Source organism: Nannobrachium achirus (genome assembly GCF_963921795.1).
Source record: "Nannobrachium achirus genome assembly, chromosome: 7".
NCBI lineage: Eukaryota > Metazoa > Chordata > Actinopteri > Myctophiformes > Myctophidae > Nannobrachium > Nannobrachium achirus.
The window spans coordinates 59,070,660-59,097,446 of NC_137816.1; the positions used below are offsets into that span (position 1 = coordinate 59,070,660).

Genomic DNA, 26,787 nt, shown 5'->3' on the forward strand with positions numbered 1-26,787 from the left:
TCACTCTTTGATACATGAGTGCCTGTCTGAACCACAGATTGTGTGTGTGTGGGTGTGTATGTGTGTGCGCTCTCTGTGTTGGAAGAGATTGGTACAATTTCTCCAAATTACCTCAATACAGTACCAGCCTACACATACAGTATAGTCATTATAATCATTATCATTGAAATGTCCACACATCACACATCAATATAGTTAGTACATAAAAAAGAAAATGGCTCGCTGTTAGATGTTAGAATGAGGAATCTTTGTTGGTATGTTAAAATAAACAGAAGAATTAATTTAACCCTACAAATGGAACCAAATGGACAATTTTTCCACAAAATTAATCTTTTTGACAACTGCTCCTACATCTGGCTTTGTCCGTTTGTCCCGGGAAAAGGGTCCCCCAGGCCAGGGTCTCATCGGCCAAGCTTCGCTGGACTCTTAATGGAATTAACTCAGGGGTCTTCAACAGGGGGTCCGGGACCCCTAGGGGGTCCTCAGAGTTACTACAGGGGGGCCGCCAATTCCTTGTGTGATAGGATAATTCTTTTAAATGAACAACTTGAACCCTCGCATCCCTATTCCGAGGAGAACTTTAGCCAAAAATAGCAGACCTACAAGCTCTCAATGCCTTGCGCTGCGAGGCGCTGAGAGCTTGTAGATCGGCTATTTTCGGCAAATAGGTTTGGTGTAGAGGTAAAAAAGTACATAGTGAGCGGTCAAGTTTACAAAATATCAACGATACCTCTTAAGCCCCAGGGGGGTCCAGGGGAAAAATCCGCCTAAAATGTATGCCCAAATTGGAACAGTTGTGGACACAAAACTACAATGATTGTGGCTAATCTTGTCCCACCAAATGTCAGCTAACCCCTGAAAATTCACAAATGCAGTGTAAAACATCACATTTCTCTTACCAAATTGTCCTGCTGTGATTATTTAGCTAGGAAAAGAGGATTGAAAAAGACCTCCGCCTATGGAAAATTTGCCTTCTGAATAGTGAATGAGCCTCAAGACCTCATTGAAAACATAAATATTGAATAGAGAAATTGTTCACCAAGGTGTCATCAATTGATAGGCAAAATTGTATGAATATATTCCAAACTATGTAAACTCTACAGATGTTTTAGTGAGAGTAGTGCTGTAATATTAGTAATGTTAAAGTATAGGGTGAAAAATGATAAAAACGAGTAACAATAAGAAGTAATAATACTGTAATATGAGTAATGTATGGATGAAAAGTACAATGGCAGCTGATTACTATACTGTAGGACCACTGTAACAATAATCAACAATGAAATTGTACTTTTATTTGGTCTCTATTGATTTATTGACATTTATTGACAGCTGTTCAGAGGTCAACACCTTTTGCCCCCGCCGGCGGGGGCAATGGGGTTCAAGAGGTTAAGTGGTTAAATGTCTGAAAATACACATTAACATGAATCCAACATTGACTGATGGCAGTGCTGTCAAACAAGTCTACGAATCCATCTATGAAATCGATGAAAATCTCCATCACACATTTATACAATATGTAGAGGGGGTCCCTGCTTCATCTCTCTCTCAACTAAGGGGTCCTTGGCCTGAAAACGTTGCATGAAGTGTGATATTTTTTGTTTTTGCTCTTTGGGTTTGGATGTTCATGATGTCCTTCCTCCTACTCAGAGGTTTACGTTGGCCGGACACACAGTGGATTAAATGCTCCTTTCACAAACATACACTGCCTTCAGGATGGCTTTCACACGCCACTACCTCACTAGTCTCGCGAGGCCAGACTGTTGCCTCCGCGATTTGGGCAAATGCTCCCGGCATACAGTCTGGCAAACGGAAATAGAAACGAGAAACCTCGCTCTCTCCCCTAATAATGCGCACAACCTGCTCACTTTCCTCTCTCTCTCTCTCTCTCTCTCTCTCTCTCTCTCTCTCTCTCTCTCTCTTCCTCTCTTTCAGTTTCGTGCACACATAGACATCAAAGGGGGCTTGAGCCCCTGCCCTTTTATCCGTCTGTAAAAAAGTGCCCTCTCCAGACCATGAATGCAGTTTTTACTATGGTGAAAGAATTGCAAACACCCTCTTTCCATGCCATAGCTGAAGGCAGCATTCAAGAGAATTGCCTTGTCCAAACTCTCCTGGACTTGAACGCAGCATCTTATGTTGAAAGAATTGCCCTCACTGTCCAGAAATCCACACCACATCTCCAGTATTTCCTTTTTTATGCTTAGTTGCGACGCGTTGTGAGCTTGGAGGTCTGCTATTTTCAATATTTTCACCACAAGGCCCTTTTAGAAATTTCAGCCCCTGCCTCTCAAACATTCTCTGCACGTCCCATGCTCTCTTTCCTAAGCCCAATTTATACCTCAGGCCTACGAGCTCGCAACGCACTCGCTGTCTCTTTTCCCTTTCCTCCTCTGTCTCTACAATCCTCTCTCCCTCCCTCCCTCCCTCCCTCTCTGTCTGAGTTGTTCCCAGAGCGGTGTAGGGGCCTCTCTCTGGAACTTCCTCTGCCGTCCTCTGGAGAGGGACGGAGGTGGGGGTGGGAAGAGGTGCTCCGTCTGGAGAGAGGTAGTGGAGGGGGGAGGGTGGGGGGCGAGGGCAGGGCGGGAGAGGAAGCGGTGTGGAAGGGAGATGAGGAGACTGTGTAGCACACTGGTTCCCAAACACTGGTTTCGGGACCCATTCGCGGGTCACGGACACATTTTTATGGGTCCCTTTAGTTTTTTGTTTCCTACATTTTGTTAAAATATAAATAAAGTAAAAACATTCCCCAAAAAGTTAAGATTTTAATTTTTAGAAAATAGCCGATCTACAAGCTCACAACGCGTGTGAGGTTGTAGATCTGCTTGTTTTCACTAGTTTTGGGCCCTGGGCAAACGTCTAATAAATTTCTCTTTTGGGTCACGGACTAAAAGGTTTGGGAACCACTGGTATAGCAGAGGTTAATTGTTTAGGAGTGGAACATGGACGAGGCGTGAACATTTGAGCCCACAGCGATCAGAACCAGGCGTAGAACCGCTGAAACCCAAACCCAGAGAGGGGTTAAAGGGTGGCTTTGCAGATGTTTTAAGGGAATTCTCTAAGGCTCATGTTTAAAAAAAGATATCTTCCAACACCTAGAAGAGAGTGAGCTTTCGAGGCAGGCAGTATGCAAGGTGTTGTGTCAGATTTTCACATGTCTCATGATCATGAAAGTGAGGTACTTTGATGGTGAGCTCCAGAAAGCAGGGAGAGGACAATGGGAGAGGTGAACTATACCACTGTTACAGAATGGTCTCTGCCTGGTATTCCTGAACGTAACCTCTGTAAACTATGCCTAAACGGTTAAACCTAACCTTAACCTCAGTGAAACAGTGCCAAAACCTAACCCTCTTCCTCAGTAAAACTATGCCTAACTTGAAGTTATTTCTAAACTTATATTCAGTAAAACAAATACAACAATACCAGAACTGACCCACGGAGTGGCCGGCGCGAGGTTGGAGGGAAAGATATAGGGCGAGCATGTTTTAAGGCGAGCATTCTGGTTACCTTCCCAAACACTGGGCCAGGACTGTCACGGCCCCTTGGCCTGGCCTGTAGGGCCAGGGAAAATCCCAGTTGTCCGACGTCCCAGTTGGGCGAAGTTAGATACGAAGCCGTGGTGAATGTCATCGTTATATTTATGCCCAGGCCGTAAGGCCTGGGCAAGCGCACGATAAACGCATGAATGGGATGAAGATCGCTTGCTTTACAGTCTGTTCGCCCAACTGGGACGTCGGACAACTGGGACTAGCCCGTAGGGCCAGTGTAGCACATGTATGGTGGATCCCTGTACTTGTGCTTCTCTCCACAGAGCCTTCGGGTGTCGGCCAATGAGGTGCCTGATTGGGGGCATTGGGAGCACCTGGCCAGTACTCCCTGTAGCCCTATAAAAGCCTGCATGGCACCCTTATTATTCCTCTCCCTCTCCAGACGACAGCACCTTTTCTTTAGTTCCTCATGTTTGAGTTTGCACCCTCTACAACACTCCACACTACACTGACCACACATTCATGCATTGCTGACACTACTGATGACTGATGACCTACACACCTCATACCCTTTTGTAAATATCATTTAAACTCTTATGTTAATACATTATTGTTATATTGTATACCACTACTGTGTGTCCTCCTCAATTTGTCATTGCCTACGGGCCAGGTCGTGACAAGGACCCATTTGTGGGGTTTAAAATTTAGGCCTAGAATTATTGACTGCTTTAATTATTGAAAAATAGCAGATATACAAGCTAACCGTGCGGCACCCAGTGTCGCGTTATGAGCTTGTAGATCTGCTATTTTTGAAAAAGTAGTGAAAATGTGTGCAAATCTTTGAATATATGTATTTTCAAAGCGAACGTTTGTAACTCAAATGTTGCTTCTGGGTGGTCCCTGGAACTATAATATATTGAGATATGAATATTTTTTTACAGGGGTCCTTCACATGAAAAGGTTTGAGAACCACTGACATAGTAGTCGCTCAAGAACAGACTGAGCTGTTAACTGTCAAGTGAAAAGGATCTTTTATTTGATGATGGCTATAGCCACATTGCTGACATAGAAACATAGGTTTTTCAAAAAACCTTAGAAGGATTCAAAAGACACTTAAAGAATCGGGTCAAAATTCAAATCGTCATGATTTTTTTTAAATAGCAGATCTACAAGCTCGCAGCGCAGTACTCGGTGCCGCGCTGTGAGCCTGTAGATCTACTATTTTTCGGTAGTTAGAGCATAAAATAATAATACACCATAATGTGTACCCGTTCTGATGGTTTTTATGGGTCCCTTCATTTTCAGAAAACATGCCCGAAAAAGTAATTTCATGAATAAATCAAAGAATAATCTAAGAGATTCCATGAATTCAAAAATAAACGTTATCTGCAAGCTCACAATGCGGCGTGAAGGGACCTGTTGTGTGCTTGTAGATCTGCTATTTTCACTAGTTTGGGTCCCGGGGCAAACCTCTAATCTCTCTTTTGGGTCTGGACCTGAAAAGTTTGGGAACCGCTGGACTATACTATGAGTTCTGTATACCAGCAGGAGTTGGACTGGACTATACTATGAGTTCTGTATACCAGCAGGAGTTGGACTGGACTAAACTATATGAGTTCTGTATACCAGCAGGAGTTGGACTGGACTATACTATGAGTTCTGTATACCAGCAGGAGTTGGACTGGACTAAACTATATGAGTTCTGTATACCAGCAGGAGTTGGACTGGACTAAACTATATGAGTTCTGTATACCAGCAGGAGTTGGACTGGACTATACTATGAGTTCTGTATACCAGCAGGAGTTGGACTGGACTATACTATGAGTTCTGTATACCAGCAGGAGTTGGACTGGACTATACTATGAGTTCTGTATACCAGCAGGAGTTGGACTGGACTATACTATGAGTTCTGTATACCAGCAGGAGTTAGACTGGACTAAACTATATGAGTTCTGTATACCAGCAGGAGTTGGACTGGACTATACTATGAGTTCTGTATACCAGCAGGAGTTGGACTGGACTAAACTATATGAGTTCTGTATACCAGCAGGAGTTGGACTGGACTAAACTATATGAGTTCTGTATACCAGCAGGAGTTGGACTGGACTATACTATGAGTTCTGTATACCAGCAGGAGTTGGACTGGACTATACTATGAGTTCTGTATACCAGCAGGAGTTGGACTGGACTATACTATGAGTTCTGTATACCAGCAGGAGTTGGACTGGACTATACTATGAGTTCTGTATACCAGCAGGAGTTAGACTGGACTATACTATGAGTTCTGTATACCAGCAGGAGTTGCAGTGCACATTTGTCAACAGTTCATATTTAACACAGCGGAGAAGACATAATGAGAATGCACCGCGGTCCAGATAGCCCACATGCTGTTTCCAACTGAGAAAACAGTTTGCGGGCCCGGCTGGCTCAGGCTCTCCCTCCCTCTGGTGTAGTCTGCTGTTTGTGTGTGAAAGAAGAGGAGCGTGCAACCGGATCTCCACAGACTCACACAGACAGGAGGAGAGAACGGAGCCGCCGAGAGCTCAGGGAACAACACAGACAAACTAGGAGCCGAGTGGCAGAAAAAGAGAGAGTTGGAGGGGGGAAAAAGTAGAAGGCTAAGCAAGGATAATAAATGCACCAAGGATATATGGCAGCAAAAGCCCCTCACGAAGCTGGGAGAGAGACAAGCGGAGGAGAGAGGAAGAGATGACAAATGTAAGCAAACTCGTGTGAGAGGCAGTATGGTGTGGATTAGGTGTTAGCTTTTCCCACATCGTTCGTTTGCTCTCCCCTCCCGCTGGCCTGGCCTGCTGGAATAATTACAGCTACATGTATTGGTCTGTTGGGAGCCAAGGTACCCTGCCTGTATGGGCTGTGCGTTGTGTGTTGTATGTCGAACATTCTTGTCTTGAGTTTAGCCGTGCACTCTTTCATGTACTTTTTTATTTATTTTGATTCCATTTCACTTCCCCTTGAGGGGGGAGAAGCTAATTCAGACTCAGTCATGTGCAGCAGCAGATTCTAAGCTGTGTGTGTGTGTGTGTGTGTGTGTGTGTGTGTGTGTGTGTGTGTGTGTGTGTGTGTGTGTGTGTGTGTGTGTGTGTGTGTGTGTGTGTGTGTGTGTGTGTGTGTGTGTGTGTGTGTGTGTGTGTGTGTGTGTGTGTGTGTGTGTGTGTGTGTGCGTGCGTGCGTGCGTGCGTGCGTGCGTGCGTGCGTGCGTGCGTGCGTGCGTGCGTGCGTGCGTGCGTGCGTGCGTGCGTGCGTGCGTGCGTGCGTGCGTGCGTGCGTGCGTGCGTGCGTGCGTGCGTGCGTGCGTGCGTGCGTGCGTGCGTGTGCGCGACAGAGCCGAGACATGGGGTTTTCTTTCCCGTAGGCAGCAACAGTTTTACGTCTGTGAATGATTACCTTTCGCCACCAATGTGAACAATGCATCTTTTTTCCCCCAGCTCTGTTTTTCGACGCGACTTTCTGTGCTAACTCTGATGTGGTCCTTCTTCCTGTTGATGTGCTCTGTCTCTCTGTCTCTCTCTCTCTCTCTCTCTCTGTCTCTGTCTCTGTCTCTCTCTCTCTCTCTCTCTCTCTCTCTCTCTCTCTCTCTCTCTCTCTCTCAAACATGCAGACAGTGCAGGGATATATAGAATGATTAGTAGTCTTTAAGGTGCTCGTGTTCCATTTGATCTTCATCTTTCTATCACAGCAGTTCACAAATCTTGCTGCTGCATTTGCACATTGTTGTTCTTCACCCAGCAGATATGGGAGTTGTTGTTTTTTAATCCTTGGTCATGTTTTCAAACTCTCCTTGGGTGGTTATGATGATCTGTGGGAAGTATGTGTCTGTGATGTCTTGGTGCAGTGGACAGCGGTTAGGAAATGTAGCTCAGTTTCCACTTCATTTTGTGTGTCTCTCTCTCTCTCTCCCTGTCTCTCCAGGCTGAGAGACAACAACAGCAGCAGCGGATGAGGCAGACCATGCTTTCCTGAACGGCATCCCGTCCCCCCCCACCCCCCATCCCCCCCCCGAACCCTCCCCCCTCCCCATCCTCCGTCATTCTCTTCCTTCCTCGTCGTTCGTCCGTCGTCGCCATCATGAACCACACCCCCAGCCCCCACCACCTCTCCGAGAGCGGCAAGTCGGCCGGTGGAGGCAGCCTGCTGTGCGGCCTCGGCCTGGGGGGGACCCCCGACAGGTAGGGCTGATTGATTGATTGAAGAATTTATTAGAAGGTTGCATAGGAAAAAAGTACAGTTTTGTGACAGTATAAATCACTGGTAGAAGGTCAACTAGTAAGCTTTTCGGCTTATTTACACAGGAACCACTTTATGTATCTCATATATAACACTGAAGGACAGACGGATAGAACACAGTACTTTGCATAAGATAACATCAATTACAAAAGCATCAAACATGTAAAAAAATAAAAGGTAAATAAATATATAGCAGAGATTTACAGTGGAAAAGGGGAGGTGAGTATGGGCTTAGTCTATTTACAAGATTCGATATGACATTTTACATGACGATTCATTGTCACTCAAATAATTGCGATTAACGATTTAATTGCGTTATTGTCGTTGACAATTACTTTTCTGTTTGGCTTTGGAGTTGTACATGGCAGATATGACACATAACCTAAATATACAAATAAATTACTGACATATTTGACAACTTTGTACTTAAAAAAAGAACATTGATAGTGGAAATAGCCTATCGCAAATCTTTGACATAATCGCTATTATTTTGTCATAATCATCGTAATTGTGTCCATGTTGAAAAATGTTCATATATTTTCAACCATTTAAAAAAAAAATATTGGAAATAGCAGATCTACAGTACAAGCTCACAACGCGTCGCATGACGATTATGACAAAATAATTGCGATTATGTCAAACATTCACGATTAGACGATTGTGTAATAATTGTGACTGGACCCCCCTGACAGATCCATCCGCTCCCCGGACAGCCTCACGCACACGCCCAGCCCCACGGGGGGCACGCCCAGCTCCAGCCCCCCGCTGCTGCTGTCCCCTGGCCTGGGGGGCCTGGGGCTGGTGTCCCTGGGCGCCATGGGGGACATGGCGGGGGCCGACTGGGAGAGCAGGGAGGAGCTGAGGCTCAGGGAGCTGGAGGAGGCGCGGGCCAGGGCGGCCCAGATGGAGAAGACCATGCGCTGGTGGTCCGACTGCACGGCCAACTGGAGGGAGAAGTGGAGCAAGGTGGGGGGAGCCTCCCTGTGTATGCATGCTTCATGAAGTGTTAGTACCTGGCAGGGACGTGCTGGGCCCCTGATTCAGCCTGGGAAAAAAGAGTTGGAGAGGCCCTCATTGCGCGCTATAGAGAGATCTCTCTCTATAGCACTGCTGCTACTCAAAGATTTGCCATTTCAGATCATGACAAGTGACAAGCCAGTGGGCCAATTACATGAATTAGGCCTATATTTCGTTGTTGTTGGGTGGAAACCTTGTATGTCCAAAATCGTTTGTTTTGTATTTATCATTTAAAAAATGATTTAAACTAGTGAAAACAGCCGATCTACAAGCACACAACGCCTCGCACCGCGAGGCGTTTTGTGCTTGTAGATCTGCTGTTTCCACTACTTTTTTGCAAACAGTTTAATTTTGACTTTTGTGCAAACAGTAAAATTTTTCCTAATGGCCCGGCCTGGACCGGCCCGAGAATGAACCGGCCGTTCGGGAGTTGTCCCGCTTTTCCCAATGGCCAGCACGTCCCTGGTACCTGGTACCTCTAAAATGACAAATTAAACGTTGGCCAAATTGTCAAATATCAGAGGCAGAAATTGTGAAAATAGCTGATCTACATGATCTGCTATTTTCACAACCGTGTTATACAAAATGTAATTCCAAAACTCTTAGTGCTCGTAGTGTGTGGGGTCCCTAGTTAACATAGGATTATTTCGGGTGTTGTGGCCTGAAAAGGTTGAGAACCACTGTGTTAATGAGGTGTTCACCCAAAAATGACTTCTTTTCTATCAGTTACACACCCCGCGAAGACTTGAATTCATGGAGATTTCTTTGTTTTTGTCGCATTCCTGAAACAATATTTTGATCATCGGGTCATCGGCCAATAGGAGACTCTTCATCAAATGATCTCAGTCTGTGTCTCATAGGAGGGCTGTGGGCAGTTCAGAAACTCGCCTACCAGTGACATCATCGTTAGGAAGATTTTTTTGTTTTTATTTTTTTATTATGGCGGGAGCAATGGCTTCCATTATAGCATGGTAACCTTTCAGGAATAGAAAGCCTGCTGTAGACGGGTTTCTGACCTGCCCACAGCCCTCCTATGAGACACAGACTGAGTAGAAAACAATTCACCCTTTGTTAGCCTCCTGGTTGGTCCCTGACTGACCAACCAGCAGGCTCTATCTGCCTTGTCCCGCCCTGGTTCTGCCTTTTTTATGTTGAATTAGCTAAAACAATTTTTTTTGAGAAATAAAAACATTTAAAAGCATGCTGATTCACTATGCTGCCACTGAGCAGCTCCAATTGACTGAAACAAAGTTTGAAATTAGAATTGAGCACACAGAATAACAATATGAAGCAACTGAATTAACATGGCAGTGGATGGAATGTCCCACTGAATGTCCCTCCAAGACACAGCAACCAATGGGTGTGGAGAGGGGCAGGACAATGGGCGGGACTTGACAAAGGGTGAATTGTGCTATTTTATCATAAACATTAGCGAGGACCAATTATATGAAGATGGGTTTAAAAGTGGTGAAGTCGTCCTTTAAGGGGAATAAAGCCACAGCCAAATATCGAAGGTTAAAGCAAAATTGGTGAATGAGGTCCTGTGTTTTGTGAAATAATATGGTCCGCTTTTTGGGTATTTTGTTTGTCATGTGAAATTTGCCCTGCATTTATTTAATCGTCCTCCTGACTATTAGGAGCAGTGGGTGTTATCAGTACAGCTCATGGACACTTGAGCTGATTCCCAGACAGCCTGTCTACCCATTCTGCCATGGCCACCCTTAATAAACCCTTTTGCAAATCCCGCCCCATTCTGCCCTGTTACTATGATGGGACATTAACCCTGGGCAGATTGTTTTTATAGTGGAAGTGGATGGGATTTTTTTTTCCCTTCATAGCCTCATTACAGCTATATAAAGTACCAAAGGAAAAACACCTAGGTGATATTAATAAAAAGGGAAGACAAAGGTACAGTAGTTACATTGCAAAACAGGGGGTTTACCCGAAAATATATGTTTTAATTTGTTTAATCCCAGTGGGACAGAATCCTCTTTGCAGATTATTTTATAGTGGTAGTGGATGGGATTTTTTTTCCCTTCATAGCCTCATTACAGCTATATAAAGTACCACAAAAAACACATCTACGTGATATTAATAAAAAGGGAAGAAAAAGGTACAGTAATTACATAGCAAAACAGTAGTTTTCCCCCGAAAAATAAATGTTTTAATTAGTTTAATCCTCTGGATCAGAGATAGAAAGAGAAGCGCATTGCATCTTGGGTACTAGGAAGAGGACAGAGAGAATGTTTCTCCTCACATAATAGGCTGGCTTTTCGTAATTCTGCCCATTTAAATTATATGTACCCAATCGTGACTCTTAGACCATTGATAAGGTACATGTGAACTAGTTTGTTGAAGCTTATTCGTTATGATGAGCGAGATCGCTTGACGCTTGCCGTCGCTATCACCGTACCGGCCGATCTCCGTGTCGCGCACTGCGGACAGTTGTTGAAAGCCACATTCAATATTCTCCACTGCACAAACTCCACCCCCGATAGCAAAAAGTGAATGTTTTTTTCTGGTTGGCCAGTCAGGGAGTCTCAGGGACCAATCAGAAGGCTGACAAACGGTCTATTATAATAGTCTTGGCCTTTTCTGTTATCCTGTCACAATGGAGAACAGCAAACCGGCATTGAGATAACAAGCTTTGTATTGTTGACCATAACCATATTAAAGGTGATACACCATGCATTTAAAAAGTATTTATGTCATATTGTTTATGTCCCAAAAACGTTTTTCAAAAGGTTTGAGGTTAAATTACCACTCCTGAATAGAAAGCCTCTCTCATTTTTGAATGGCTCTCAGAGCATTTCAGCTGCAGTACCACCTTTGGCCTGAACTGCGCCACCCCCCCCCCCCCCCAAAATCCTTTTGAAAAAAAGGATGATGACGTCACAATCGGCAGATGACGTCACAATCGGCAGCAAATCTGGATAGCCTGTTTTGAGAACCCGTGGGATACTTTTAACCTTCGCCTTCTCAAAACCAGAGAAAGACACAACGGTCAGAAATGGGACTTTGTGAGGATAGAAGGTGCTAGTGGGACCCCAAAAAAAGGTTTTAACTCATTCTGGGCGATGCCCGTAGAAACCGTAGATTTCCCGCTGTACCGCGGTGCCATGCCCGTCGAACCCGGAAGTTTAATTAGCTTTAATCATTATAAAAGGATTAAAAGTATTATCGCAGATTTTCGCTGATTCTGGCTCTTTAGGCCCGCCCCCCTAACTGTATCCGGTCATTTCAGGTCTGGACCGGATCTAGCTTTCCGTATCCGGTCTGAGCCTGGGCCATAGTCCCGCCTCCGTTGGTTTACAGTGTAACAGAACAGAAAGCTACTCGGCGATGGAACACTCGTTTTTCAATCGGATTTTTGCGTTTGGAAAAATATTGTGCGTTTTGTGCGCGAACGTGTCCACTTGTTACCATAGCGCACAGTTGGCTTTTTTCAATGTTTTTTCATGTAAACACTGGCGGATAAGCAGGGATACAGCGTGGCAACGGATATGTCTATTTCAATGGGGGTTTTTTTATTCGAAAGCTTGTCACCGAGTCTACAGTCTACTAGATGAGTCGCGCACAGATTGTGCACGATGCGTGCGCGTGCCCACGTTAAAAGGTAAGGACAATTTGGCAGCTGCTTACTAGAGCTATGTTTAAAATGGCAGCAAAATTGTTAAAATAGGAAAAGTGAAATTTCATGGTGTATCACCTTTAACATCACAGACCTGATGCCCCACAAGAGCCAGTGTGTCAATGTATCACTTGAAGACAAGCGTCATATGAATTGTTAAATTCAGATGTATTTAAAGTCTGCCAATGCTAAACGAGTTATTATTCTAATAATCAGACAGAATTAAATTAATTGCGCATCGGCATGTGGCTTGTGTCATGTCCAGTACTTGTACATCAAGCTGCCTCACGCTACAGAAACAGGAGATAGGCTCCAGTCCTATGAGCCTCATGGCTCGGCAAGGCTTACTTACCGGTACTTACTTTATAGGGGGGAGGGGGCCTTTCAAGGATTACATTAATGTGAACGATTATTACACTCACGGCCAGCCGGCAGTCAATACGGTAACCATCTTGATGCACGCTGCACAATGTATTCCATCTGAAGTCTGTGTGCAATCAATAACAAGGTTTTCAATTAGGCTGCACTCAACTCAACCATGTCTACATGAACTCATGCCTGTGAGTGTGTGTGTATATATACGGTATATATACGGTATTGAGAGAGATATCACAAGGAGTATGGTGCATACTGTGAATGTATTGTGTGTGTGTGTGTGTGTGTGTGTGTGTGTGTGTGTGTGTGTGTGTGTGTGTGTGTGTGTGTGTGTGTGTGTGTGTGTGTGTGTGTGTGTGTGTGTGTGTGTGTGTGTGTGTGTGTGTGTGTGTGTGTGTGTGTGTGTGTGTGAGAGAGAAAGAGAGACTATTTGCAGTACAAATGTAAAGTGAGCTAAGCGACTTAATTGTTCAAAAACATATTAAACATTATGACTTCTTAGCCAGTCCGTTGATATCCTCACAGGACCTCGTCATCTCCTGACTTGTCCCCCCCTCCCCCCTCCCCAGGTGCGGTCGGAGCGGAACAGGGCGCGGGACGAGGTGCGCCAGCTGCGCCAGCGGCTGGACGCCCTGACCAAAGAGCTGACCGGCGTGCGGCGCGAGCGCCAGGAGCTGGCCGTGGAGAACGACGCGCTGCGGCAGGAGGCGCTTCGTCTCCGCGGTAGCGAGAGTTCCGCGCCGGCGGCGGCGGCGGCTCCCCCTCCCCCCGCTGCTGCTGCTTCCTCCTCCTCCACCGCGTCCTCCTCGCCCTCCCACCCGGCGGCGCTCCCTCCCTCCGCGCCTCCCTCGTCGTCGCCCTCCCCTTCCTCGTCCGCCTCCTCCCAGCCCCGGGTGGGGGAGGGGCTGCTCCCCGGGTCCCCCGAGCCGGAGCCGGTGAGAGACGTGGACCTGGAGAAGCTGGACAGAGAAAAGGTGGGTTTGGCGAAACTTTGAAGGACGCAGCGTAACGTTAATGATAAATTGTGTACAGTATACTGTATATATACTGTAGCACACTGGTTCCCAACCATCGGGACCCATTTTGATGGGTCACGAATCAAGTAAAAATCCCATAAAAAAAAAAAATATATATATATATATATATATATATATATATATATATATATATATATATAAATATATACAAACAAACACATCTAAGAAATGCCTTAAATTAAAAATAATTTCTAATATTGAAGAAGTCATGAAAATAGCTGATCTACAAGCTCGCACGGCACAAAGCAACGCGGTGTGCTTGTAGATCTGCTATTTTCACTAGTTTGGGTCCCGGGCAAACGTCAAATTTAGCTTTTGGGTCTTGAGCTAAAAAGTTTGGGAACCACTGCTGTTGCACCTTTCAAAACAGAGTTACAGTGAAAAGTCCTTCACAGTTAAACAAAACATCAAATAATACAAAAGTACACAAATCACAATTATTAGAAAAAAAAGGACTTATTGCGACCGTCAGGGAGCAGTTTACTATGAAAACCTCCACCGGCCGTCCGTCCGTCCGTCCGTCCGTCCGTCGGTCACACGTCACACGTCACACCTTTGCCCTGCTCATATCTCCGCATCAGTATGACATCACACCACATGTGTACACAAACCTTTGTGTACGTTGCTGTGGCAACAGTCTGTTGCTGGTCTGTTAGTGTACGTTAGCAACCACCTTAGCAACCATGGTTTTACCCTAGCAACCAACTGTTTACCCTAGCAACCAACTGTTTACCATAGCAACCATGTTTTTTTACCCTAGCAACCAACTGTTTACCATAGCAACCAGATACGCAGAGCAGGGATCTCCATATATGGGCATAAACAGGTGACATCACACTGATGTCAGATACTCAGAGCAGGGATTTCTCCATAATATATGCATAAAAGGGATTCTGTTAGGGATCTCCATATATGGGCATAAAAAGGATTCTGTTAGGGATCTCCATATATGGGCATACAAGGGATTCTGTTAGGGATCTCCATATATGGGCATAAAAGGGATTCTGTTAGGGATCTCCATATATGGGCATAAAGGGATTCTGTTAGGGATCTCCATATATGGGCATAAAAGGGATTCTGTTAGGGATCTCCATATATGGGCATTAAAGGGATTCTGTTAGGGATCTCCATATATGGGCATAAAAGGGATTCTGTTAGCTGTTAGTGATCTCCATATATGGGCATAAAAGGGATGCTGTTAGGGATCTCCATATATGGGCATAAAAGGGATTCTGTTAGGGATCTCCATATATGGGCATGAAAGGGATTCTGTTAGGGATCTCCATATATGGGCATAAAAGGGATTGTATCCCAGATGATGCCCTGTTAGGAGATCCACACTAACAGAATCCATGTATGGTCCTACCGACAGCTGCTATAAGCCAACCCTGGCGATAAGGTCTGAGTCGAAGAAATGCTTCTTTCCTGGCAAGAATTGCCCCTTTATACTTTAGGGCTCGTTTGTGTATTGTATGACATCACGCCACATCATCGGCTGAGGACTGTGTGATGTCATCATATCTCCATATATGGAGACATAAGTTGCTCATGCCCAAATATGGGCTGGTGAGGTCAGACTTAGTGTGATGCGTAGGTTATCTCCATATATGGAGATTCAACTTCAATGAGTAACCATGGCAAACTGTCAACTGCCCGTATGTCTTGATAATTGGTAAAACAAACTTTTGGCCTATTTGTGGAGATAAGCGCGCTTATCTCCCGATTAGGGAGTCTTACTGGTTACGAATGAAAAACCTTTACAGTCCAACCAATCAGAGCTCTCCCTGGACATTTTCTCTGGTCACACCCATACATCCTGACTTAAGATTCAGACCATATACTATACCAGGGGTCTTCAACATTTTCAGGCCAAGGACCCCTTAGCTGAGAGAGAGATGAAGCAGGGACGCCCACTACATATTGTATAAAATTGTGTTCATCAATTTCTTATACAGCTTAGACTTGTTTGACAGCACAGTATCATCTGTGTAGGTTGGATTAATGTGTATTTTCATACATTTAACCACTTGAACTGTCAATACTTACTAGTCTGCTCTTCCTTTCCCTCTACACCAATCCTCTGTGCCAAAAAATAGCCGATCTACAAGCTCACAACGACTCGCAGCGCGAGGTGTTGAACTTGTGAGCTTGTTAGATCTGCTATTTTTTGGCTAATGTTCACCTATAATAGGGATGCTAGGTTTCCAGTGATTAATGTATAAAACATGATCTGATCATGCCAAGATTTGGTGGCCCCCCTGTAGTAACTCTGAGGACCCCTTAGGGGTCCTGGACCCCCTGTTGAAGACCCCAGCTATATATACATACAGGTTTTGGGAAGTGATTTCAAAGACAAACTCATTTTGCCACCCTAATATCCTCAGACAGGTTGTTCTGTAGTACCTATAGAACATGACAACCTCTCCTCACATGTAAATACGGCTATCTTCGCTGCGTGCCATTGACAGCTCCATTAGTATTCAGTTTGGAGACGGCGTCGGTGGATTCAGTGCCCTGGGGGCCCTGCTGTCACCGGCAGCATTAAGGCTCCCTCACACACTCCTGTTCCCTCAATATCATGGAAATAATATTACCTGCCTGGGTCTAGAATGGAACGTTTTAGACGAGGTTTTTAGAATATTGAATTAAATGTACCGCAACATTCAGTGCTTAGCAGTCAGGCACCTACCGGTACATAGATACACGTTAATGTTCTTGACGGTACATGTTTAGCTGTTGGTCGATAGTCTATTGGTTAGATTACATACAGTAATGCTGTACTATCAACTCTCCAGTTAGTGTGGTTGATGGGCAACTTTTTGCCAGCAAGGTGAACCTGCTTTTTGTTAACCTTTGTACAACAATAAAGTGAAGCTTTTGGTCATGCTTCACTTGACGTCACAATATATATTACTAGTAAGACGCCTCAGGGTGACAAGCGAACTCGCCCTAAAGGGTGAGGTCGCGCCATGACTTGGCCATCTGACCAGTGATGTATATCGGACCAGTTACCCATATATGGAGACCCCGGGTACCCATATATGGAGATCCTTGGAGAAATACAGAGATCTCCATATATGGGCATACAATGGACGCAGACAGACAGATACAGATATCTCCATATATGGGCATATATAATTTATACCATTCTGATGAGTCTGAGTCACAGTGATGTGGCACAGAGTCACAGTGATGTCACAGTGATGTGGACACCAGGGATCTCCATATATGGGCATAAAAGGGATTGTTCCCCTGGTATCACAGGGATCTCCATATCTCCATATTTGGGCATACAAGGGATTTGTTCCCCCTGGCATCACATGGTTCTCTCTAAGAGGGCATCATTAATATTGATGACATCAGGGAACGGGCATAAAAGGGATTCTGTTAGTGTGACATCACAGTGAAGCCAGAGTGTGATGTCAGAGCGACAAACCCATTCTGGTAGAGTGGTTCCCCTGACATCACAGTGACATCAGAGCATGATGTCAGGTTGAGAACCACTGCCATAGATGACCATTCATGAAAATAAAACGAAAAAACTAAGTTAAAATGGGAATAAAGCGAGCTCTCCTTATGTGTTACTTTTCATGCATTCAGTTTGCATGAGGTCACTCACTGACCCCCCACCCCCACACCCCACCCCCTCTGTCCTGGGACCAGATGAAACAATGTGTAACCAGCTGTCTGGTGTGACTGCATGACGAATGTGACCAGGGCCTTGGTGAATGTAGGCCAGCAGAACTAGATACCAGGCCAGACAAAGCATATGGACGGAATGTGTGCGTTGGAATGTGTGTGTGTGTGTGTGTGTGTGTGTGTGTGTGTGTGTGTGTGTGTGTGTGTGTGTGTGTGTGTGTGTGTGTGTGTGTGTGTGTGTGTGTGTGTGTGTGTGTGTGTGTGTGTGTGTGTGTGTGTGTGTGTGTGTGTGTGTGTGTGCACTGTGCATACGTGCATCTGTGTGTGCACACCACTACTACACTAACTTTTCAGAGGGTCTTCCTTAAATAGAACACCCCTCCACACACACACACACACACACACACACACACACACATGCACGTGCGCGCGCACACACACACGTCGTCGTCTCTCCCGGGGGGCACAGGGATGCTGCAGTACTTAGTCTCCATCAGCTTGTTCTAGCTAGTAGACCTAGTTAGAATAAAAGCTGCTGCCTCTATAAAAAAACTCTACCTTTTTATGCCCACTGGCACACTTGGCACGCATAAAAAGGAGGAGAATTTATCAGAACGGGAGCATTAAATGCTTTGATGGGAGACAAAATGGGCTGCTTGATCTCGTTCTTTTTTCTTTCTTTAATTTTTTTTGCCCTCTGCAGTTCTGGAAAGGTTTCCTCTTTGAGTGGTTGCTGTACATCTAACTGTAGGCCGGGAGCGTTTTAACTCTTTGAGTGCCACCCCTTTCACCACTAGAGGGCGCCCAGTGGCCATAGAAAATCCCATAGAGATATGCTGGTATATGCAGAAGCCCTGCAGCCATGACTTGCCTGAACACTTTCCTTTGTGCATGTACAGGAAGAGGATGAAGTTAGCTTGAAGTTAGCTATTGGCTACCAAGCATTTTAGAAGCCTTATTTTCGTCAACTTAGCCATGATTAAACCTTGCACACCTCATGCATGGGAAAAAAACAGAGAAGAATGAGCTCTAAAAAATCCAATGCAATCCTGGATTGCATTGGAGTGGATTTGTGCAGTTTGTTCACAGCTTTCAAACAAAAAAATCCGATTGGAAATCCGTTCAGGCATTCTTGAGATAATCGCCATTATGTTTTACATGTTATGTAAACAAACATGGCTGCCCTGTATGTTAGATGGGGTTGTATGGGGGTGGAACATGCAAAATCGCGATTGAAATCATGTTCACCAGATTTGATGGGGTCCAAAAAAAAAAAAAAAAAAAAAGAAAAAAAAATATTTTTATTTTTTTAAAAGCCGAACTTGTTCGGGATCGGCACTCTGCGATACGCTAATAAAGCCGAACTAGTCCGGGATTGGCACTCAATGAGTTAATATAAAGACATTATACGTTCATGTTATTAAATGACATTTACAGCCCTTTTGACTGAAACCCCCAGCTAGTTTATATATTAAGTCGCACCCAACAGAAGTACAACGGCGGTACTACTTGTACTGCAGCTGTAGCAGTGACAGCACGGTAGTATTAATGGCACTATAGTGGTAATACCACTAGGGACCCCCTGGAAAACTAGATGCTACTGTACGTCTCAAGGGGTTTATCCGAACAGAAACTTGAACACACTGCTGGTAGTAGTAGTAGTAGTAGTAGTAGTAGTAGTAGTAGTAGTAGTAGTAGCAGTAGTAGTACAATTTACAATTTAGGCATTTAGCAGATGCTTGATCGAGAGTGACTTACAATAGCAAGGTAATACATTAATACATCAACATCAATACATCAAGTGCATAGAAATAGTAATATACGTAGGTAGACCCAAGCACCTTATTCAGTGGGGCGGCATTGGCTCAGGTGTAGAGGAACCGTCAATAGAACACAGAGGGGTTCCCAGTTCGATCCTGTGCTCCCCCAGAGTTAGTGTCGAAGAGTCCTTGAGCAAGACTCTGAACCCCTAGTTGCTCCCGGTGAGCAGGTTGGTGCCTTGCTTGGTTTCCTCCGCCATCGGTGTATGAATGTGTGTGTGATTGGGTGAATGTAATGCACAATCTATGTAAAAGAGCCTTGGATAAAGGCACTATATACAAATGCACCATTTACCATTTATTCAGTAAAAACGTAAGTGCTATGGGCTAAGGTGGAGTCTGAAGAGGTGAGTCTTCAGACCACGGCCGAAGCTAGGGAGTGAGTCTGCCGTTCGTAGTGCAACAGGGAAAAAGTTTGCAAAATTCATAAATTATCTTGATATACTCACCATAAACTTTACCGTTATCGGATTGAGTGAAACATGGTTGGACAAAGATAAAGTAAAAAAAGTTTTTATTAATAACTATAATCACTATCCGAGTTTTAGATCTGAGCGAGGAGGAGGCGGTGTGTCCCTCTTTGTTAAGGAGGGCATCCCATTCTCCCCGCGCAATGATCTAGCAGCTTTAATAGGAGATGAAGCAGAGGCTGTTTTTATAGAACTTATTGAGCCTTTCTTTAAAAAGAAGGTTATCGTGGGTTGTATTTACAGACCTCCAAGCTCAAATACCAACTGCTTCATTGATTGCTTTTATACTGTACTTGGTAAGATTATGAATGAAAATAAAACTTGTTATATCTTGGGAGATACCAATATTAATTTATTTAGTAGTCAATCAGCACAATTTATTGATCAAATGAATGCATCATCCTTCCGTCCTCTTATATCCAAGGCAACCAGAATTACTCCCACCAGCCAAACATTGATCGATAATATATTCACAAATCATGACAGCATTTCAGGTGTACCTGGTGTTTTGAGCTGTGACATATCCGACCACCTTCCTGTGTTTTATCTTGAACCGCAATCAGTTACAGTAAGCCCTAATCATAACAATGTTTTTTTTGCACGAAACTTTAATAACCGTAGGATTGTAAAGTTCAATAATGACCTATCCATTGTAAACTGGGATGCTGTCATGAACGAAAAGGAAACCCAAGCTGCATATAATCTCTTCCATGGTATGTACTTTAAACTTTTTGATGAGGCCTTTCCATTGCAACGGAAAACAAATAAAGTTAGGAAACAGAACAATGGCTGGTTAACAGCCGCCCTTAAACGATCAATCATAAAGAAACATAAACTATATCGTGATTACCTCACTAATCCTTCACCATTAATTTTGAATCGATATACAACTTACAGAAATAAATTAAATCACTTATTGCCACAGCGAAACGAAAATTCTATGATGATACATTTTTAGAATCTCATAATGACATGAAATCTACATGGAAGATCATTAATGAGCTTATTAATAAAAAACCTAACCGGTCTAATTTGCAAACTGAATTTAAAAAGGAAGACGTATTTATATCCAATCCCTCTGTAATAGCTAATGCATTTAACGATTATTTTGTAAATATTGGTCCCTCTCTTGCTGATAAAATACCAGATACTCCATTGGTGATCTCTGGGTTAAAGTGTCCCTCAAATCCCTTTGTGCTTGATCCAATTACGGATAATGAGCTTATTGATATTATTAATAAACTCAAATCATGTGCTGCTGGCTGAAGAAATGCCTTCCATATATCTCCAAACCACTCCTTCATATTTTGAACCGCTCTCTTGCGACAGGTGTATTTCCTGATCAATTTAAGTTGGCCAAGGTTATCCCCCTTTATAAAGCAGATGACTCTGCCTTATTTTCTAATTATAGACCTATATCCATACTGCCATGCTTTTCTAAAGTTTTGGAAAGAATCGTTTATAACCGTTTGATAAAATATTTTAATGATAATAACATGCTTTATGCCCACCAGTATGGCTTTAGAGAAAAACATTCCACTTCGATGGCTCTTACTCAGTTAGTTGATAATATCCTCTTAGCTCGTAACAATAAGGAAATTACACTAGGCGTGTTTGTGGACCTATCGAAGGCTTTCGATACAGTCAATCACAACATTTTATTGCACAAACTTTCACTGTATGGGTTGAATAGAATTGCCTTGTCATGGTTTCAGAGTTACTTAACAACAAGAAAACAACTTGTATCATGGAATAACACCTCTTCCGAATACAGGTTGATTTCTTGCGGAGTGCCCCAGGGTTCAATACTTGGCCCTTTACTGTTTCTTATTTATATAAATGATTTATATTTAATTTCTCCAAAACTTTATTTTATTTTATTTGCAGATGATTCCAATATCTTCTTATCTAGTAAAGATGAACATAAGTTAATATTGGAAATGAACCAAGAGTTGTCAAGTGTAGACACCTGGTTCAAAGCAAACAAATTATCCTTGAATGCAAAGAAAAGTTCATATGATGTTCAGGCCTCCTAATTATCCAATTGGGAGCACCCTTTGTAATGTTCAGATTGACAATGATATATTACAAAGGGTCACTGTAACAAAGTTTCTTGGAGTACTTATAGATGAAAACATTACATGGAAAGATCACATAGCACTTATAGCTAATAAGATTGGAAAGAATATTGGAGTCATCAGAAGAATACGCCACCTGGTGGCAAGAAAAATCCTTATTAATTTATATTACACAATGATATATCCTTATATTTCATACTGTAATATGGTTTGGGCAAGCAATTTTAAAACCAATCTCAATTGCATTTTTCTACTTCAAAAACGTTTTATGAAAATGATTACTTTTTCAAACAGATTCATCAGTTCAACTCCCTTGTTCCAGTCGCTTCAAATTCTTCCAATTTTTGAGTTAAACAATTTTCAAATATGCATGTTCTTATTCCAATCAATTCATAAACTACTTCCAGCCAGTTTTCAAAATGTATTTAAGTTTAATAATGAAATTCACAATTATAACACCAGATCAGCCAATGATCTGCATCCTGATTTCTTTAGGACAACAACTGCTCAATTTTCCATAAAATACAGAGGTCCTCATTTTTGGAATTGCTTGCCACAACATATAAGAGATTGTACGAGCCCTTGCTCTTTCAAGAGACAACTAACAAAGTTTTTATTAAAGTGGTTAGCCACTGGTTGTAAGTGAGGGATGTGGTTGGTTGTAAGTGGATATCGATATGTTGGGTGTATGTTATACAGTACGGTATATGTACCATTCCTATTTATTTATCTCCTACTTAAGTGTTACGGATAATAGTAGTCTTTATAGTAGACGACTAAATGCAGAATATCTATATAGCTATACTTATTATTATTATTATTATCTCTTATTCTTATTTATAAACATGATTCTTCTAAGCTTGAAGGATAGCTTTTAGGAAGGCCACTCGACAAGCCCTTTGGGGTTTTTTTGGCCTCTCCGGCACATCTTGTTTTGATTTTGTACTTGTTTATTTCTTTATAATGTATTATTTTTGTGTTTGATTCTTTGTTTTATTTCATACTAGACCTTACCCGTTCAAAGATGTGTGCTCCAAAATATGTGCAGAGTGTGGGTTGTGGGGAAAGTTCCTGTAACTGGTGCGTGCGTGAGAGCATCATAATGTAAGGAGCAGCTCATGGAGGAGTGTATATTTATTTACCCGTTGGAAGATGAGACACACATCAAACGCACCTGGTGAAAGCGCGTGAGAGAGAGAGAGAGAGAGAGAGAGAGAGCATTCCTGAGAGAATGCACATTCCTAACTGTGAGAGAGGGAGCTGTCAGCTGTGTGTGTGTGTGTGTGGGGCTCCAGATCCCATGGCCTGGAGGAACAGACCGTAACCCTGGCAACAGACAGTAGAAAACGCTAATAAACAGCTTTAATTTGGGAGAAATGAAATTCGGGCTCCGTCACCGTTGGTATAATGCTAATGGCCAATACCATGTGAACTTTGGGATCAGTTGCTGAAGCGAGTGAATAGATAAACGTAGATAAGCGTGAGCGTTAGAGCGTTAGAGCGTGAGTGAGTTGTTTGGAAAATTATATGTTTGATGTTTTAAAAATGTGCAAATAAAAAACCTAAACCTAAACCTAGAGTAATAGTAGTTCGAAGGGGGTGGTTTACGAGGCTAAGTAGTAGCAGCAGTAGTAGTAGTAGTCATTTGCATCTCTTGAGAGTCTGCACATTTAACCATCTCTCACATTATCACTGTGGATTTTACAGTGTAGTGGTACTGGCACCCTCACATTTAAATGAACACTGTGGATTTTACTGCTTCTAACCGTCCAATCGGTTGACCCGCTGTTCCCGCCAGAGTTCTGGTCCCAACTGCCTCCGCTGACCAGAACCCTAACCAGCACCAGTGTCTGTTTTTAGGAAGGGCGTGCCTCCTTGTATTTCTTGGCAAGGGAGCATTCTGCATAACTGTTTCAGCACACACACAAGCGCGCGCGCGCGTGCACACACGGGAACAATTACGGTACATGTACACGTATGCCTGTTGAGGGAAGGGTGCAGATGGACGCACGCGCACGCACGCGCACACACACACACACACACACACACACACACACACACACACACACACACACACACACACACACACACACACACACACACACACACACACACACACACTAACCTCATAATGAGGAGGTTGCGTTCAGACTGCAGCGAACACAGATCGGCGTCATTGTCTATCAGGCTTGACCTTCAGTCAGTTCAGACTGGGTTTCCATGGTAACCCACAGGTTCACACACACATACCGTACGCTCGCTCTCATGCGCGCACGCACGCACGCACGCACGCACGCACGCACGCACGCACGCACGCACGCACGCACGCACGCACGCACGCACGCACGCACGCACACACACACACACACACACACACACACACACACACACACACACACACACACACACACACTTGAATTAGAGCATGCTGGTTATATCCAGTAGAGGTGGTCTCTTGCAGGGGCAAATGTTCACACAAATGCATTCTACGGTATTGTACCATTTCCTGCCTCACTCCATTGTCCTTGTTCTCTCTCCCTTTTTCTCTCTCTGTCACTCATTCAGTCACTCTCTCTCTCTCTCTCTCTCTCTCTCTCTCGACTGACTCTCTCTCCCTCTCTCCCCCTCTCTCTCTCTCTCTCTCTCAATCACACACACAAAGAGACATGCTGAGTACTTCCACATGTGGCTGGCTATGCTTTATCTGATCCGTTAGACACCATATATTTCATGCTGGGTCCCCCTGCTGGGGAATCCTTAGAATGACGACATCTGTTTTTTTTTTCTTCCAGTCTGTGATTCCGCTTTATATGGTAGCTTCAAGGCCCTCTGAACGCAAACAGTTATAATTACCTGACCAGGCACCCATATTTAACCCATTTAGGCCTGAACACATTATGACGCAATATTTTATGCTTTAACTATTGAAAAATAGCAGATATACAAGCTCACAGCGCGGCACCGAGTGCCGCGCTGCGAGCTTGTAGATCTGCTATTTTTGAAAAATCGTGAAAATTTGAATTTTGACCCGATTCCATAAGTGTCTTTTGAATCCTTCTAAGATTTTTTGAAAAACCCTATGTTTCTATGTCAGCAATCTGGCCAGCCATCGTCAAAGAAAAGGTCCTTTTCAATTAACTGGAGCTCAGTTAGTCTGTTCTTGAGAGACTACTCAGTGGTTCTCAAACCTTTTCATGTGAAACTGATATTTATTTGGCCACGGACCCGCATCTCAAAATATTTAGTTCCAGGGACCACCCAGAAGCAAGATTTGAGTTACAACCGTTCGCTTTGAAAATACATATATTCAAAGATTTGCAACATTTTCATGACTTTTTCAAAAATAGCAGATCTACACTCGGTGCCGTGCTGTGAGCTTGTATATCTACTATTTTTCACTGGTTAAAGCAGTCAATAAATGTACCTTAACCTCCCTTGCTGTGAAGGGTCATTGGCACGCATGTCAAGTTAATAATGTTGTGGGCAGGTATGCGAAAGGTTTGGGAAAAAACAAACTTGTTCTCCCATTTCTGAAAGTGTAATTAATGGAGACTAAATACAGTATGCTGTTCTGTGAGGGTGCTCGGGGTTTGTAATCTAGTTCAGTGGTTCTCGAAGTGGGGTCCGGGGACCCCCAGGGGTCTTTGAGTGGGTTCCAGGGGGCCCCCAGCCAAATGATTGATAGTTAGTATTAACCAAATGGACACGTGCAGGTATGTAACTCAGAGAGTGTACAAATGGAACCAAATGAACCCAATGGTTAATTTGGGTTCAAACTAATCATTTTACAATGTAAACTTATGCTTAACAAAATGACGATCCTTGAAATTAAAATAGTTGAGAATCACTGCTATGGCCGTAAAAAAGATCTTCTCTTATGGGGGTCCCTGTCATATCTTTTCAAATGGGAGTCTGCCGGCTAAATGTTGTATCCATTTGAGGGTCCTTGGCATGAAAAGGTTTGAGAAACACTGATCTAGATTAACCTTCCTGCTGGTATGTGTCGTTAACCCATCTAGACCAGGAACGCAAAACTGTGCCTTGTTAGATTTGAACCACTTTACAGCATTATTTTATGCTTTATCTATTGAAAGATCTTGAAAATGTGTCAAAAGTCTTTGAATATTTTTGACCCGATTCTATGAATGTCTTCTAAATCCTTCTTCTAAATCAGTGGTTCTCAAACTTTTTTATATCAAGGACCCCCAAAATAACACATATTTGGCTGCGGACCCCCATCTAAAAATAGAGATTTGAGTTACAAATGTTTGCTTCGAAAGAAATATATTCAAAGATTTGCACACAAAAAAACAACAACATGATTTTTCAAAAATAGCAGATCTACATGCTTGCGGCTCGTTGTGAGCTTGTATATCTGCTATTTTTCAATAGCTAAAGTATAAAATAATTCCATATCATTGTCATTAATATAAACATTGTAATCACCATTAATTAGTCACGGAAAATAAGACCACACTCTCAGTGTGTTAGATTAATATGTCGACTGCCCGATTGAATTCTGCCATAGAATGACTTTGTATTGACCCCATTTTAATTAACAGCTGTTCCTCAAATTAGGTTTTGTCCGCATATTACAGTGTTTGACCAAGGTTACAGGCAGCGGTGGAAAGTAACTAAGTACATGTACTTATGTACAATTTTGAGGTATTTTGACTGTACTGGAGTCATTTCCAATTTTCAATACTTTTACTTCATCTCAGAGACAAATATTGTACTTTTTTTTATTCCACTGCAATTCATTGAAAACTTTAGTTACTGGTTACTTTGAAGATTTTTTTATATTATTACAAAACATACATTAACTGTTACCACTTCAATCCTACTACAGTATACTGATATTTGTTGCTTGTAGATCTGCAATTTATTTTTTAATGACGAACTTGTGAAATATGGGACATGCTGCTTGATGAGTACTTTTACTGTTGGTACTTTAAGTATATTTTGATGCCAGTTGCCCATACTTTTT

General features: G+C 43.2%; 1 protein-coding gene across 2 annotated transcripts in view; it reads left to right on the forward strand.

Annotated features, from left to right (window-relative positions):
• ccdc102a (coiled-coil domain containing 102A) overlaps positions 1–26,787 on the forward strand; it is a 124,062-nt gene that overhangs the window by 40,264 nt on the left and 57,011 nt on the right. For both annotated transcript variants that reach the window (XM_080730817.1, XM_080730818.1), the window contains 3 exons: positions 7,419–7,675; positions 8,426–8,699; positions 13,326–13,730. In XM_080730817.1, the coding sequence (XP_080586943.1) occupies positions 7,575–7,675; positions 8,426–8,699; positions 13,326–13,730 (780 nt within the window). In that variant the 5' untranslated portion in view covers positions 7,419–7,574. The remainder of the gene's footprint in view (positions 1–7,418; positions 7,676–8,425; positions 8,700–13,325; positions 13,731–26,787) is intronic.